We start from the raw sequence: 12,545 nt of genomic DNA, 5'->3' as shown, positions 1-12,545 counted from the left end.
CCTGTTAAACCTATCTGAGGGCACAAATGCGAGCACAGTTGCCATGGGAGCCCGTGGCGCAGCCCCGCCTCATAGTCGTGACGTCAGCCAGCAGCCCGTCAGTCACGTCTTCATGTGAAGAGGGAACAATAAAAGCCTCACAGCGCTGCTTTCTCTATAATAACCGATCAAACACACATTTCTCTTCCATGTTAACCGCTGCAGCCATGACACCAGCGCGAGCTCGTTCAACTGCTTGTAGCGACCGATAGACAACAAATGCTAGCTAGCGTGCTAGTTTAGCCAACAACCGTCTCTGTCACCGGACGTCAGCAGACTACAGCGATAAGTACGTGGTGCTAAGAAGGTGAGTGTGTTTTGTTTGATTCACGTCAGACGGGACAGTTGTTTCGGGAACTGACGGGAAAATTACGCAAATGAAATGTTTTTTATCGACCCTGCACACTGTAACGAAACTTGCGTTAGCTCCTAACTGTTACCGACAAACAGGCAGTAGCTACATTTAGCCCGAAAATAAACGTGAGTTAGGTTCGTGTTGAATAAGTCGATTAAAGATATCGTAAAGTGAGTAAAGTTATAAGAGCCGTCTTCACGCATATGAATGTGTTTACCCAATCATCTCTTATTGTTGTCGTGTCTGTCTGTGATAGTAGAAAGACTGGTATACCAGGTATACCAGGCATACTTTAGTGTTTTCACATTTGCATTACAATCACTGACAGACTTTAGGCCATGATTTGACTTCCTGCTGAGTCAGTTTGTTCCACAGGTTTCCATATTCCTCCACGTTTCTTAATTCCCAGTCCTTCTGCTGTGTTTTGTGCCCTGTCACTGGTTATGACACCCACCTGGCAAGTGCCCTGTCAAACCACAACAAACACTACAGACTGTTTGTACACTGGAATAACGTTTGTTTAATGTTGATTTGTTTGCAGAGAGAATTGGAAATGTCTGGTGTAGTCTCAACTGTTCACATTTGCTGACAGTGAGAGGTTTTGTCCTTTCTTACTTCGCATTTTAAGTATTGCAAAACATGCTGTTTTTCTATTCATAATTTTAGCACGTAAAAGTAGTAATTGGCAGTGTTGGAAGTGAATTAACGAAATGTGTTTATACTGTTTGTCCCCAAAGGAACAAAGGCCAAAGACTTAAACAATGGATTTTAATTTTCAGTAAAATGCGTCATCTCTGTTATGTGGCCGATGCTTGAACAGGATGATGATTTAAAGTCTGTTTGCTTTGTTATCTTCTCTTCCTTCTGCCCTTGCTTCCCTGTTTTTAGTGAAGTTGTATTTTTATGTGTTTATACTAAATATTTGTTCTGGTGTTTGTGTGTGTGTCTGTTCAGAGTGAGCAATCATGACACAGAAGGTCAAACTGTGTTCGGTGTCGCTTGGAGTGGAGGGAATGACTTGTGGTTCGTGCGTCCAATCTATTGAGCAGCGCATCGGATCTCTGCCTGGAGTCATCCACATAAAGGTGAATACTTAGACCACATTGTTACTTATAAAACAGTACTTTCCTCACATTTCAGACCTTTTTCTAACATTGACAATGATATCAGAGCACTTTGTAATAATAATAAGAAGACATGATTTGGCAAAAGGCTGAAACTGCTGTGTTTCTGAAAGCTCCTGGATGAATGAGACATGTTAACGTCATTACATTAAAGTAAGGTCTTACCGTAATGGAGCTGGATTTGTCCCTCAGATTTGATTTACATTAAACTCTCATCCATGTGCCAGTTGAATTGCAATAGTTGTTTGGTTTGTTGTGTGTTTATCCCTGGGGCTGAGGTTAAATGAGAAGATAACGTAATAGTGTTGTTCCAGATAGACAGCTGCCCTTTGCAGGTCTGTCCCAGCAGGTCGATACAAAGCCTGCACCCATAGGAAATGTCATTTGTGTATTTAAATGATTTAGTGTCTTATTTTCTATGTCAACCTTTCTCGACATGATCTGGGTGGAGTGGATTGATTTTTTTATGGTAGAACAGTTCAACTTAAAGCCTTCCTTCGATTTGTTATCCACAGAAGAATAAGGATAATCTCGCTCCAGTCGGCACACACACACACACACACACACACACACACACACACACACACACACACCCCCTAACTTGTGGCTCAGTCAAGTGATCCCTTCAGTGTGTCACATGTTCTAAGAGGAAGGGGAGCCACAGATCATCAAGCTATTGGAGCTTTAAGCTTACTAAGGGCTATGGACTTGTTAGTTCCGCTTTCTTTTTCAAAAGTGCCATTGTCAAGATAGGACAAAAACTCCATACAGGGCCTTTTGTTTATAAAACCATTGAAGGAGGAATGTGTTCCACTACAGCCATGTGAGAGAAAGGTTTACTGTTTTGAATGAAATCAAAACTGGTTGTTGACTCACAGGGAGTTTATCTTGGCTGCCAAAGCAAGTGTTCTATTTGTACGGATTACACCGAGTTCGATAAATATAGCTGCTGGTATCTAGAACTTCAAACAAGCCTTCATCAAACGTTCAGCACCGCTATTGGTTTGGTCTGAAGATGGCGATGTATAAAAGTAGTAGGAAGTGATCAGAATGAGCCTTGACATGTTATACTGTTATTTTACTTGATTCACTTTTATTTTGTAGGTTTCTTTAGAGATGAATACTGCAACAATCATATTTGACCACAGCTTACAGAGCTCTGAGTCTCTGCTGGAGGCAGTCGATGATATGGGCTTTGAATCCAGCCTGCCAGAGGCCAGCGCGGCCACACCGGTCTCCACCGATACCCAGCTCCTCCCCACCACGGGCCTGACGCCTGCAGTCCAACAGGAGGCTTGTTCCAGGCTATCCCAGGTCCAGGGAGTCCTGGATATCAGGGAGAGCCAGGGTCAGGCCGGTCTGTCTGTCACCTTTGTCCCGTCGTTGACGTCTACGGCGCAGCTGAGTGAGGTGGTGGCGAGCCTGGCGCCGTTGGAGATCCCCGCACCCAGCAGCCCCAATCACAAAGGACCAACTTTGGACTCGTCTAAAAGCGCCAAACAAGCACTGCTGAAGTTGAGCATTAAGGGGATGACCTGTCACTCCTGCACAACAACCATCGAAGGGAAGATTGGAAAACTGACAGGGATCGAGAAGATCAAAGGTGCTGTAATTAAGCTGTTGAACAAGCTTGTAGTTATAGATTACTTCCTGTGCTGGAAGTGATATAATAATATAAGACTTTTATTAAGTTTATAAAATCCTTTCGCTGGTGTTGCAGTCGGATTGTAACATAAATATGAACCGGCCACAAACATTTACTGAGTAGAAACGGTTTCATTTTACCTCCCTGGCTTGGATAGATTTTCAAAATGAAATTCATCAGTCAATATTTTCAGCGTGCCAAAGAAACACGATTTGAAATTTTGATTCTTTTTTTATGATTGCAACAAACTCAGGGTTGACTGAAGCTCAATCCTTCTCTGGAATATTGACTAAACCATGACCGCTCATCAGGAATTTGTTGTGTATGTGATCAACAAGTTATTGATCGGGCCTTTAACTTTGTAATGTCTTTGTTCTGTACAGTTGCTCTGGAGTCTCAGGAAGCCACCATTGTTTACCAGCCTCACCTCATCACTATCCAGCTCATCCTCGACCAGATCGGCGTCGCTGGCTTCCAGGCTGTCGTCAAGTGCAAGCCCCGCCCCCTGCAACTCCTCCCCAAAGATAGACCTCCCCAGCTGATTGATCCACAAAGGCTGGCAGTTTCCTCTCCATCAGAGGAGACGGAGATCTTCATAGACACGGCCCCTGTCACGCTCAGGGTGAAGGGCATGCACTGTCGGTCCTGTGTGGTCAATATCCAAGACAATATCTCTGTGTTGCCTGGCGTCTCGTCTGTGGTCGTCTCCCTGGAGAAGGAAAGCGCCGGCATCTGCTACGACCCCCTGAGGATCACTGTGCCTCAGCTGCAGCAGGCTATTGAGGCGCTGCCGCCAGGGAACTTTAAGACTCAAGCGTGGGACAGCTCAGACCCTCTCAACGCCGTTCCCATATTGCCCACCCCCGCCGTATCGCAACCCGCCAAAGCAACAAAGGCCCAACACTCTGCTTCCAAGCCTCATTTCAGTCAGCCGCTGTCCTCTGTAGCTCACGTTCACATCGAAGGCATGACGTGTAACTCCTGTGTGCAGTCCATCGAAGGCGTGATCTCCCAAAGGAAGGGGGTGACGTCAGCCCAGGTCTCTCTGTCTGACCACCAGGGGACCTTTGAGTACGATCCCCTCCTGACCACACCAGAGGAGCTGAGGGAGGCCATAGAGGACATGGGCTTTGATGCCTTTCTACCTGGTGAGAGGATAGATGGAGAAAGAATTTGAGTAGTGAAATTACAATTATAACTACAGCTAACTAACCATACTTTGCTTTCCACAGAGACAAACTCTTTGCTGCCTATGTCGGACCCCATTGTCACAAAGCCTCACACTCTAGCACTTTTCAAAGATAAGGAGATGGACATTGACCCACACAAAACCCAACAGGGACAAGACGGAGACCCACATTCTAAATGCTACATCCAGATTGGAGGGATGACCTGCGCCTCCTGCGTGGCAAACATCGAGCGGAACCTCAACAATGAAGCTGGTACGTCACATACATGCAGTACTTATCTATCTTTCATTGGCAGTGATCATTTGTTTCACTTGACGCCGACAAGTGAGCTAAAGTGAACGGGTGTGATGTTGTGCAGGTATCTACTCGGTTCTGGTCGCACTCATGGCCAGTAAAGCAGAAGTGCGTTTCAACCCGGATGTCGTCGATCCTGCAAAAATTGCTGAGTACGTGAGAGAGCTGGGCTTCACTTCCTCAGTCATGGAGAACTACACAGGCTCAGATGGAAACATTGAACTAGTGGTGAGTCACCTCAAGGTCGCCTTCATACGTTTGTGTTTTATTCTACACCGTGATCTAGTTCTGAAATGATCCATAAATAAAGTTCTTCCGTCACTGTCTCAGATATTTCCGTCCCTCTCTCCTACTTGACTGCTCACTCTTGACTTTCCTTCAGGTCAGGGGAATGACGTGCGCCTCTTGTGTGCACAAGATTGAATCCAGCCTCGTGAAAGTCAAGGGGGTCATATACGCCTCCGTCGCTTTGGCAACCAACAAAGCACACGTGAAGTATGACGCAGAAACAATAGGCCCTCGAGACATCATCAAACTGATTGAGGTACAACTCCTGTCTGTCTGTTTGTTTGTCTCACACCTGATCACCTGGTTACTGTCACCAACCAGGTTTTCATAACGATGCATTATAATAATCAAAAGTGTGAATGTTGTATGTAGAATCTGGGATTTGAAGCGTCTCTGGTTAAGAGGGATCGAACTGCCAGTCACCTGGACCACAGCAAAGAGATTCAACAGTAAGAAGTGTTTTATGTGTGTGTTTGTGACCCCGGCCAATCAGCATTCAGTATATCTAACACACAGCTCTGCTTCCTCTAAGGTGGAGGAGGTCTTTCCTGGTGAGCTTGTTTTTCTGTGTGCCTGTAATGGGCATGATGGTCTACATGATGATTATGGATTACCAGATGGAGAAGTCGCACAAACACAACGCCACAAACGAGGAGCGTAACCAGTTCCACACCACCATGTTCCTGGAGAGGCAGCTGCTCCCGGGCCTCTCCGTCATGAACCTCCTCTCCTTCCTCTTTTGTGTGCCTGTACAGGTAAATTAGACGGATGAAGTTATATGGCAGCATTTGTTAGCTGGGACGTTTGATTGTCGTCAGGGAAACTGAAGCCGTTTTGTTTTCTCTCGCCAGTTTATTGGAGGCCGCTACTTCTACATCCAAGCCTACAAGGCAGTCAAACATCGATCTGCCAACATGGACGTGCTCATAGTTCTGGCCACCTCCATAGCCTTCACCTATTCCCTGGTTGTCCTCATAGTGGCCATGGCGGAGAGCGCAAAGATCAACCCCATCACCTTTTTCGATACGCCACCCATGCTGTTTGTCTTCATCTCCCTTGGACGCTGGCTGGAACAGATCGCAAAGGTTTTGAGTCATTTTGACACATTTGAAGTTGCGATTGTGTTTCATCATTGTAATTCCCCCTGTGCATCCTGGTTGTAGTATTTCTTCGTCACTTGTAAATGTTCTTTCTCTCCTTCTTTCCTCCAGAGCAAGACGTCTGAGGCGCTGTCCAAGCTCATGTCTCTACATGCCACCGAGGCCACCGTGGTTACACTCAGCAGTGACATGTCCATTCTCAGGTTCTCCCTTTTGTTCACAATCCTTTTTGTTTACACGAAACACTCATATCTCATGTCGGTTTGAGATTACAGCGTATTTCATTGTTTGCGGTTGATAAGTCTCTGGGAATGTCTAACGTGGCGTGAAGGAGTTTAGTAAGACGCTGCTCGGGATTTTACAGGAAACTCAACATATATCCTGTTACTTTCAATTGACAAGTATTGACGGTATGAAGCCAAAAATACACACAGTAAAATAAACACACCATCTCCTCGCCACACGTTTGCATAGCTTTGCATTGTGATTTGTTGTCGCAGACCCGTCACGGTTCTTTTGTGGACTTTGACTGTCTCACCTGCTTCCGTCTCTGCATGTCATCCCAAACTGCCTCCACCATGTCGCACATAGTGTTTAAAAACTCACACGTCAAGTAGCTGAACATTTCATTTACAACACTGGAATCAGACCGGCCCTCTTCTGTCAAAATTGAGAGTCCTGATTGACAGTGTTAAGACAATGTGTGCATCTCTTTTGTCCCTGTTTGTGATCCAGTGAGGAGCAGGTGGATGTTGAGCTGGTGCAGAGGGGGGACGTGGTGAAAGTCGTACCTGGAGGGAAGTTCCCAGTGGATGGGCGCGTCATCGAGGGACACTCCATGGCCGATGAGTCGCTCATCACAGGTCAGAGTCACAGAGAGCGTAGGATTCAGTGTTGGGGGCGTTATATTTATGCAAAGTATACCAACAGATCTGTTTTGTGACTCCAGGTGAGGCCATGCCAGTGACTAAGAAGCCCGGCAGCACTGTGATAGCCGGGTCGATCAACCAGAATGGCTCTCTGCTCATCAACGCGACCCACGTCGGCATGGATACCACCCTCTCTCAGATCGTCAAACTAGTGGAGGAGGCGCAGACGTCAAAGGTGAAGGTTCAGGAGTTTGATTATCTGCGCTGCGTCTTCCTGTTTAGACGAAGGACTAACACTGTTCTGACTCTTCTGCTTGCAGGCTCCCATCCAGCAGTACGCAGATAAGATCAGCGGCTACTTTGTGCCCTTCATCGTCGGCATATCCCTCCTCACCCTCATCGCCTGGATCTTTATTGGGTTTCTCGACTTCTCTCTTGTTGAGCTTTACTTCCCTGTGAGTTTTCTTGTCTTGTTTACCTGAATATAATCAAGATAACATCAAGGGATGACATTACTTCATCTCTGTCTACAGGGTTTCTTACCTATTTAATATCAGAACTATTACTTCCTCTGCTATTGGTTCTCTTTCAAGCTAATAGCTCCTTCCCCTCCCCTGCAGGGTTATGACAAGAGCATTTCCAGGACGGAGGCAGTGATTCGCTTTGCCTTCCAAGCCTCCATAACAGTATTATGTATCGCCTGCCCCTGCTCCCTTGGCTTGGCAACCCCGACAGCTGTCATGGTGGGCACAGGGGTGGGAGCGCAGAACGGGATCCTGATTAAAGGAGGGGAGCCGCTGGAGATGGCTCACAAGGTGCGACACTCATGACATTCTGACACCTTTTGATGTGTAAGCAGCGACTTGTGTAATTCACCATCTGTCAGGTCACGCTTTAAGGAATGTGATCTATAAAACACTGGGTTTTAAGATGTGTTTTACAGCTGCACACACACCTTCATAGTACTCTGGTTAAAGCTCCATCCAGCTGGGTTGTGTTTCCTCACGTCTCTCTTTTATATCACAGGTCCAGTCAGTGGTGTTTGATAAGACTGGGACCATAACATACGGAGCTCCAAAGGTTATACAAGTCAAGATGGTTGTGGAGGGAAACAGGATGCCTCGCTCCCGCCTGCTGGCCATCATCGGAACTGCGGAGAACAACAGCGAACATCCCCTCGGTGCAGCCATCACCAAATTCTGTAAACAGGTGTGTGTGTGTGTGTGTGTGTGTGTGTGTGTGTGTGTGTGTGTGTGTGTGTGTGTGTGTGTGTGTGTGTGTGTGTGTGTGTGTGTGTGTGTGTGTGTGTGTGTGTGTGTGTGTGTGTGTGTGTGTGTGTGTGTGTGTGTGTGTGTGTGTGTGTGTGTGTGTGTGTGTGTGTGTGTGTGTGAGGAAATATCCATCTTCATGTGTGTGTGTGTGTGTGTGTGTGTAAATATCCATCTTCATGTGTGTGTGTACAGGATCTTGGCACAGAGTCTCTGGGCACGTGCACAGACTTCCAGGCGGTGTCGGGCTGCGGTGTTCGCTGTCTGGTCAGCAACACGGAGACGCTGCTGAGGCGGGAGGACAGCGATGACAACAATCAACACAACAGCATCCTTGTCCAGATCTCCGACTCCCAAACGTCCACCGGCTCCCATCCCCTCATCATGGACCCACAGCCGCTCGGTACATTTGTGAAATGTAGTCGTGTATTCATCAGAGTGCAGAGCTTTGAATTACCTCACTGTTTAGATCAAACCTGCACTCTACAGTCTGTTGTGCTCTGTGTTTCTTTGTTATGAATCTAACCCCTGTGATCTCTTTGTGTAGCCCTTGTCCAGACGGTCACCTACACCGTTCTTATTGGAAACAGGGAGTGGATGAGGAGGAACGCGCTGCAGATCAGTTCTGATGTAGACGAGGCCATGATAGAGCACGAGCGCAGAGGACGCACCGCTGTCCTGGTCGCCGTGGACAGTGAGTGATTTCTGCTCGAGATGAACTCCAACTAACAGCTGAAACAAGAGAGAAAATACTTGAACTGTTCCTGTTTTGTTTGTGTTTGCGTGCAGATGAGCTGTGTGCGATGATAGCCATAGCAGACACGGTGAAGCCAGAGGCCGAGCTGGCGGTTCTCACTCTCACCAACATGGGCCTGGAAGTGGTGTTGATGACCGGGGACAACAGTAAGACGGCACGGGCCATCGCTGCTCAGGTACCAGGACTGTGGATATGATCACAATATGTTGACTCTACCTCCACACTAGTGAAGGTATGAGAGTGTGTGTGTGTAGTGTTTGCACAGTCGATCATGGTCTCTCTGCTCTCCTCTTCCAGGTGGGCATCAAGAAGGTGTTTGCCGAGGTGCTGCCTTCCCACAAGGTGGCCAAGGTGGAGCAGCTGCAGCTGGCAGGGAAGCGAGTGGCCATGGTGGGAGACGGCATCAACGACTCGCCCGCTCTGGCCATGGCTGACGTGGGCATCGCCATAGGAACGGGCACAGACGTGGCCATAGAGGCTGCAGACGTGGTGCTGATCAGGGTGAGAGTTTGAGCTTTGAGCTTAGGGACATTCCTAGTGTTTAGATCTGACTTCTTGGCTTTAATCCTGTAAAGACAGAGGCTGTGCATGTTTGTCCAGAGGGGATAATATTTGGAATTGGTATTACTAAACCTCTGTGATCTCATGATTGCTACCATACATATTAACCCTTGAATCTCTCCTCACTGCGTCTACAGAACGACCTGCTGGATGTGGTGGGCAGCATCGACCTCTCCAAAAAGACGGTCAAGAGAATCAGGATTAACTTTATCTTTGCACTCGTCTACAACCTGGTTGGGATTCCCATAGCTGCTGGTAGGGGAGCTGCAACATGTCACAGTCTTTACACTTCCTTTGGTGGCCACTAGGTGGAAGCTAAGCAGCTGACAGACACACAGAGTTGACACTGTATGTTGTCTCCTAATCGTGCTGTTATGGCTCTGATGTAATAAAACAGTTGGCTGCTTGACTCTCCTTCTATCTCTGCTTGGGTCAACTCAGGCTGCTTATACACACCAATAAAAGACACAATGACCTCATTCAGCTGCAGAGTTCACATTGTTCTGTCTTGTTTTCACATACATTACACTGTTCATGTTAAACTTTCCCCTGGTCTGCCCTCAGGTGTGTTCCTCCCCGTCGGCCTGGTGTTACAGCCGTGGATGGGCTCTGCTGCCATGGCGCTCTCCTCTGTCTCCGTGGTTTTGTCCTCCCTTCTACTCAAATGGTAATGAGCTGTTTGATGTTTTGTAAAGGTTCTGTTCTTATATGTGCGTTGTTTTATCTCAGTAACATTTTCCCTTTGCTTCTCTGTTTTGCTTTCCTTCCTATTTGTGTCGCCATAGTTACACTAAGCCCACTGCAGAGAAGTTGGAGTCTCAGCTTGGTAACTACAGGCGGCAGGGCAGCCTGTCAGACGTGAGCGTCCACATAGGAATGGGTGACTTACGAAGACCCTCCCCCAAACTCAGCCTGCTGGACCGCATCGTCAACTACAGCCGCGCCTCCATCAACTCCCTGCGCTCAGACAAGCTCTCCCTTAACAGCATGGCCCTGAGCGAGCCGGACAAGCACTCGCTGCTGGTGGGCGGGGCCATGTGCGAGGAGGAGTTCTGCTGAGGCGAGAGGACGGATAGCTGCGCTCAGAAACGTCTTTTGTGTGTGTGTGTGTGTGTGTGTGTGTGTGTGTGTGTGTGTGTGTGTGTGTGTGTGTGTGTGTGTGTGTGTGTGTGTGTGTGTGTGTGTGTGTGTGTGTGTGTGTGTGTGTGTGTGTGTGTGTGTGTGTGTGTGTGTGTGTGTGTGTGTGTGTGTGTGTGTGTGTGTGTGTGTGTGTGTGTGTGTGTGTGTGTGTGTGTGTGTGTGTGTGTGTGTGTGTGTGTGTGTGTGTGGGGCCAGGCTGAGATGCAAGGGTCGCCCTGGGTAACGGCTCATCCATCTGCTGTAGGAGCCTCGGGGCAGCACTTCTGCTTATGTGCCCCCTTGTTTCCCCTGAGCTCTCCGGAACACACCGAGCCCATTTCCTCTCCCTCACTAGCAGACCGTCTTTTGTCGGATTGGCTGATATCCTCTGGGCGCAGCTCTCTCACACTTTGACTCTCTGAAACTCTTTGTCCGGGCGCACAGAAGCATCTCCGTAGCCTTGAAGCAGTTGTCCACTCCCATGAAGCAGAGTGAGTCTCCTCTCTGCTGTCACACACTCGGACAATCCTTCACACCTATCCAAAGACATCTTAAAAATACTTTTTAATCACGAGTCGGCGCACACTTGAGTTCTCTTCTAGGTGAATGGAATATTGAAATGATATTGTTGTCTAATTGTGTTTCAGAGTATTTATATTACCCTTATTTATCCGTCATTATATCTAATGTGAAAATGAGTTGATTGAATGGAAAATGCCAGTTGTCAATTCTTAAGCTCTGAATAATGTAGAAGAACTCCAGGAGCCTTCTGTTCACCATGACGACGCAACTCTGGAGCTGTAAATGTCGAAGTTACCCAAGTGCCAATTTAAATAAGTCCAGCACATTCCAAAGATAGCAGTCGGCAGAGGTTACCTTGAAGTGAGTGTGTGTGTGTGTGTGTGTGAGGACAGTGAACGGCGATAACCTCAGTGATTCACAGGAGTAAAAATTGCTGTGAAGGAAGCAGACGGCAAGAAGTTTTCTTTTTTTCTCCGAGTGACTGATCAATCCTATAGCTGGATCTTTAGACGCTTAACAAGCCTGTAAATGAATGTGAAGGTGAGTCACCGTGGCTCCAACTGCAGATGTTACATGAACCTTTCTGTGTTTCCCTGACGCAGACAGATGGAAAAGAAAGTTCCTGCTCTGGTGCCGTCTGTCGCATGAAAAGGCCAAATTGTAAATGCATTCATGTCGTCTCTGGTGTCGCCGCATACAAGTAACGTTACTTTGTCTTCTATGTCTCCGTCTCTTTTTCCATGTTATTCACACTGCTGCACTTTTATTCAGGGGAGCAGCAAAAACAAGCCGGGATCAGGAGACGAAACACACAGCTGTGACCCAAACATGTTACTGAGCAGCAAACATGTTGATACACTTGATATCACATCAGTCATAACCTGAGTAAGTCAACGGTTACAAAATGATTATCCTGTAAAAATACTTAAGGATTCTATTTGCATTAGAGAGGGAAATGAAGCGATGATCACCACTTTCATGTTTGCATGTCACTGCACAGATTGAAGTGTATTCTCATCTGTTTTGTGCACAACTTTGTAATGGCACCTGTGTGTGTGTGTGGCTTTGGATCTCTGTGCAGTCAAATTCAACGTGCATCTTTCGTTGTTCCACTGAACTTCATGTGCCTTGGAATTAAACAAACGCCTTTGTAACTCCACTCTGTGTCCGCTTGAAGCCAGTAGGTGGCGCTTTGGAGTTCCTTGGGGGGGGGGGCTGTGTGAAGCACACGAAGCAGTCAGAATAACAGCTCATTGATCTAAATAGGAAGATTATAAATGATGCAGTTTGGACTCGAGTCCCTTTTTCAATGGAAATCAAATGGAAATCATCAACACATTTTAGATCTGTTTAGTAGAAGAGAATTGTGTGTGTGTGTGTGTGTGTGTGTGTGTGTGTGTGTGTGTGTGTGTGT

The 12,545-nt window shown here is 47.1% G+C and overlaps 1 protein-coding gene across 3 annotated transcripts; it reads left to right on the top strand.

Moving 5' to 3' along the window:
* The first annotated feature begins 86 nt into the window (after positions 1–86).
* atp7a (ATPase copper transporting alpha) lies at positions 87–12,290 on the top strand. 3 transcript variants are annotated; one of them, XM_076164894.1, is made up of 23 exons: positions 87–328; positions 1,349–1,479; positions 2,623–3,121; positions 3,547–4,311; positions 4,396–4,605; positions 4,712–4,875; positions 5,030–5,191; positions 5,308–5,384; positions 5,468–5,690; positions 5,787–6,020; positions 6,147–6,238; positions 6,771–6,898; positions 6,985–7,139; positions 7,225–7,359; positions 7,525–7,719; positions 7,931–8,113; positions 8,368–8,575; positions 8,720–8,866; positions 8,962–9,104; positions 9,227–9,430; positions 9,628–9,745; positions 10,055–10,157; positions 10,276–12,290. In XM_076164894.1, exons 2-23 carry the CDS (start codon positions 1,360–1,362, stop codon positions 10,547–10,549), a joined length of 4,539 nt encoding a protein of 1,512 aa, XP_076021009.1. In that variant the 5' UTR covers positions 87–328; positions 1,349–1,359; the 3' UTR covers positions 10,550–12,290. The 3 variants fall into 3 exon arrangements, with proteins under 3 accessions (XP_076021009.1, XP_076021008.1, XP_076021010.1); XM_076164893.1 differs by having other exon boundaries at positions 87–346; XM_076164895.1 differs by lacking the exon at positions 87–328 and adding an exon at positions 361–992.
* The last annotated feature ends 255 nt before the right edge of the window (positions 12,291–12,545 follow it).

This window comes from Genypterus blacodes, unplaced genomic scaffold (assembly GCF_046128005.1).
Source record: "Genypterus blacodes isolate CSIRO-AG114 ecotype Tasmania unplaced genomic scaffold, CSIRO-AGI_Gbla_v1 ptg000139l_1, whole genome shotgun sequence".
Classification (NCBI taxonomy): domain Eukaryota; kingdom Metazoa; phylum Chordata; class Actinopteri; order Ophidiiformes; family Ophidiidae; genus Genypterus; species Genypterus blacodes.
The sequence above is the reverse complement of the archived record's forward strand: the minus strand, read 5'-3'. Positions and strand labels throughout refer to the sequence as shown.

What these genes read in the sequence shown, in the direction of transcription:
- atp7a (XM_076164894.1), top strand. Translation starts at nt 1,360, where the DNA reads ATGACACAGAAGGTCAAACTGTGTTCGGTGTCGCTTGGAGTGGAGGGA. An exon ending in GGCTGGAACAGATCGCAAAG is followed by an intron (nt 6,021 to 6,146) that starts GTTTTGAGTCAT and finishes TCTTTCCTCCAG; the next exon opens with AGCAAGACGTCTGAGGCGCT. An exon ending in CAGACGTGGTGCTGATCAGG is followed by an intron (nt 9,431 to 9,627) that starts GTGAGAGTTTGA and finishes CTGCGTCTACAG; the next exon opens with AACGACCTGCTGGATGTGGT.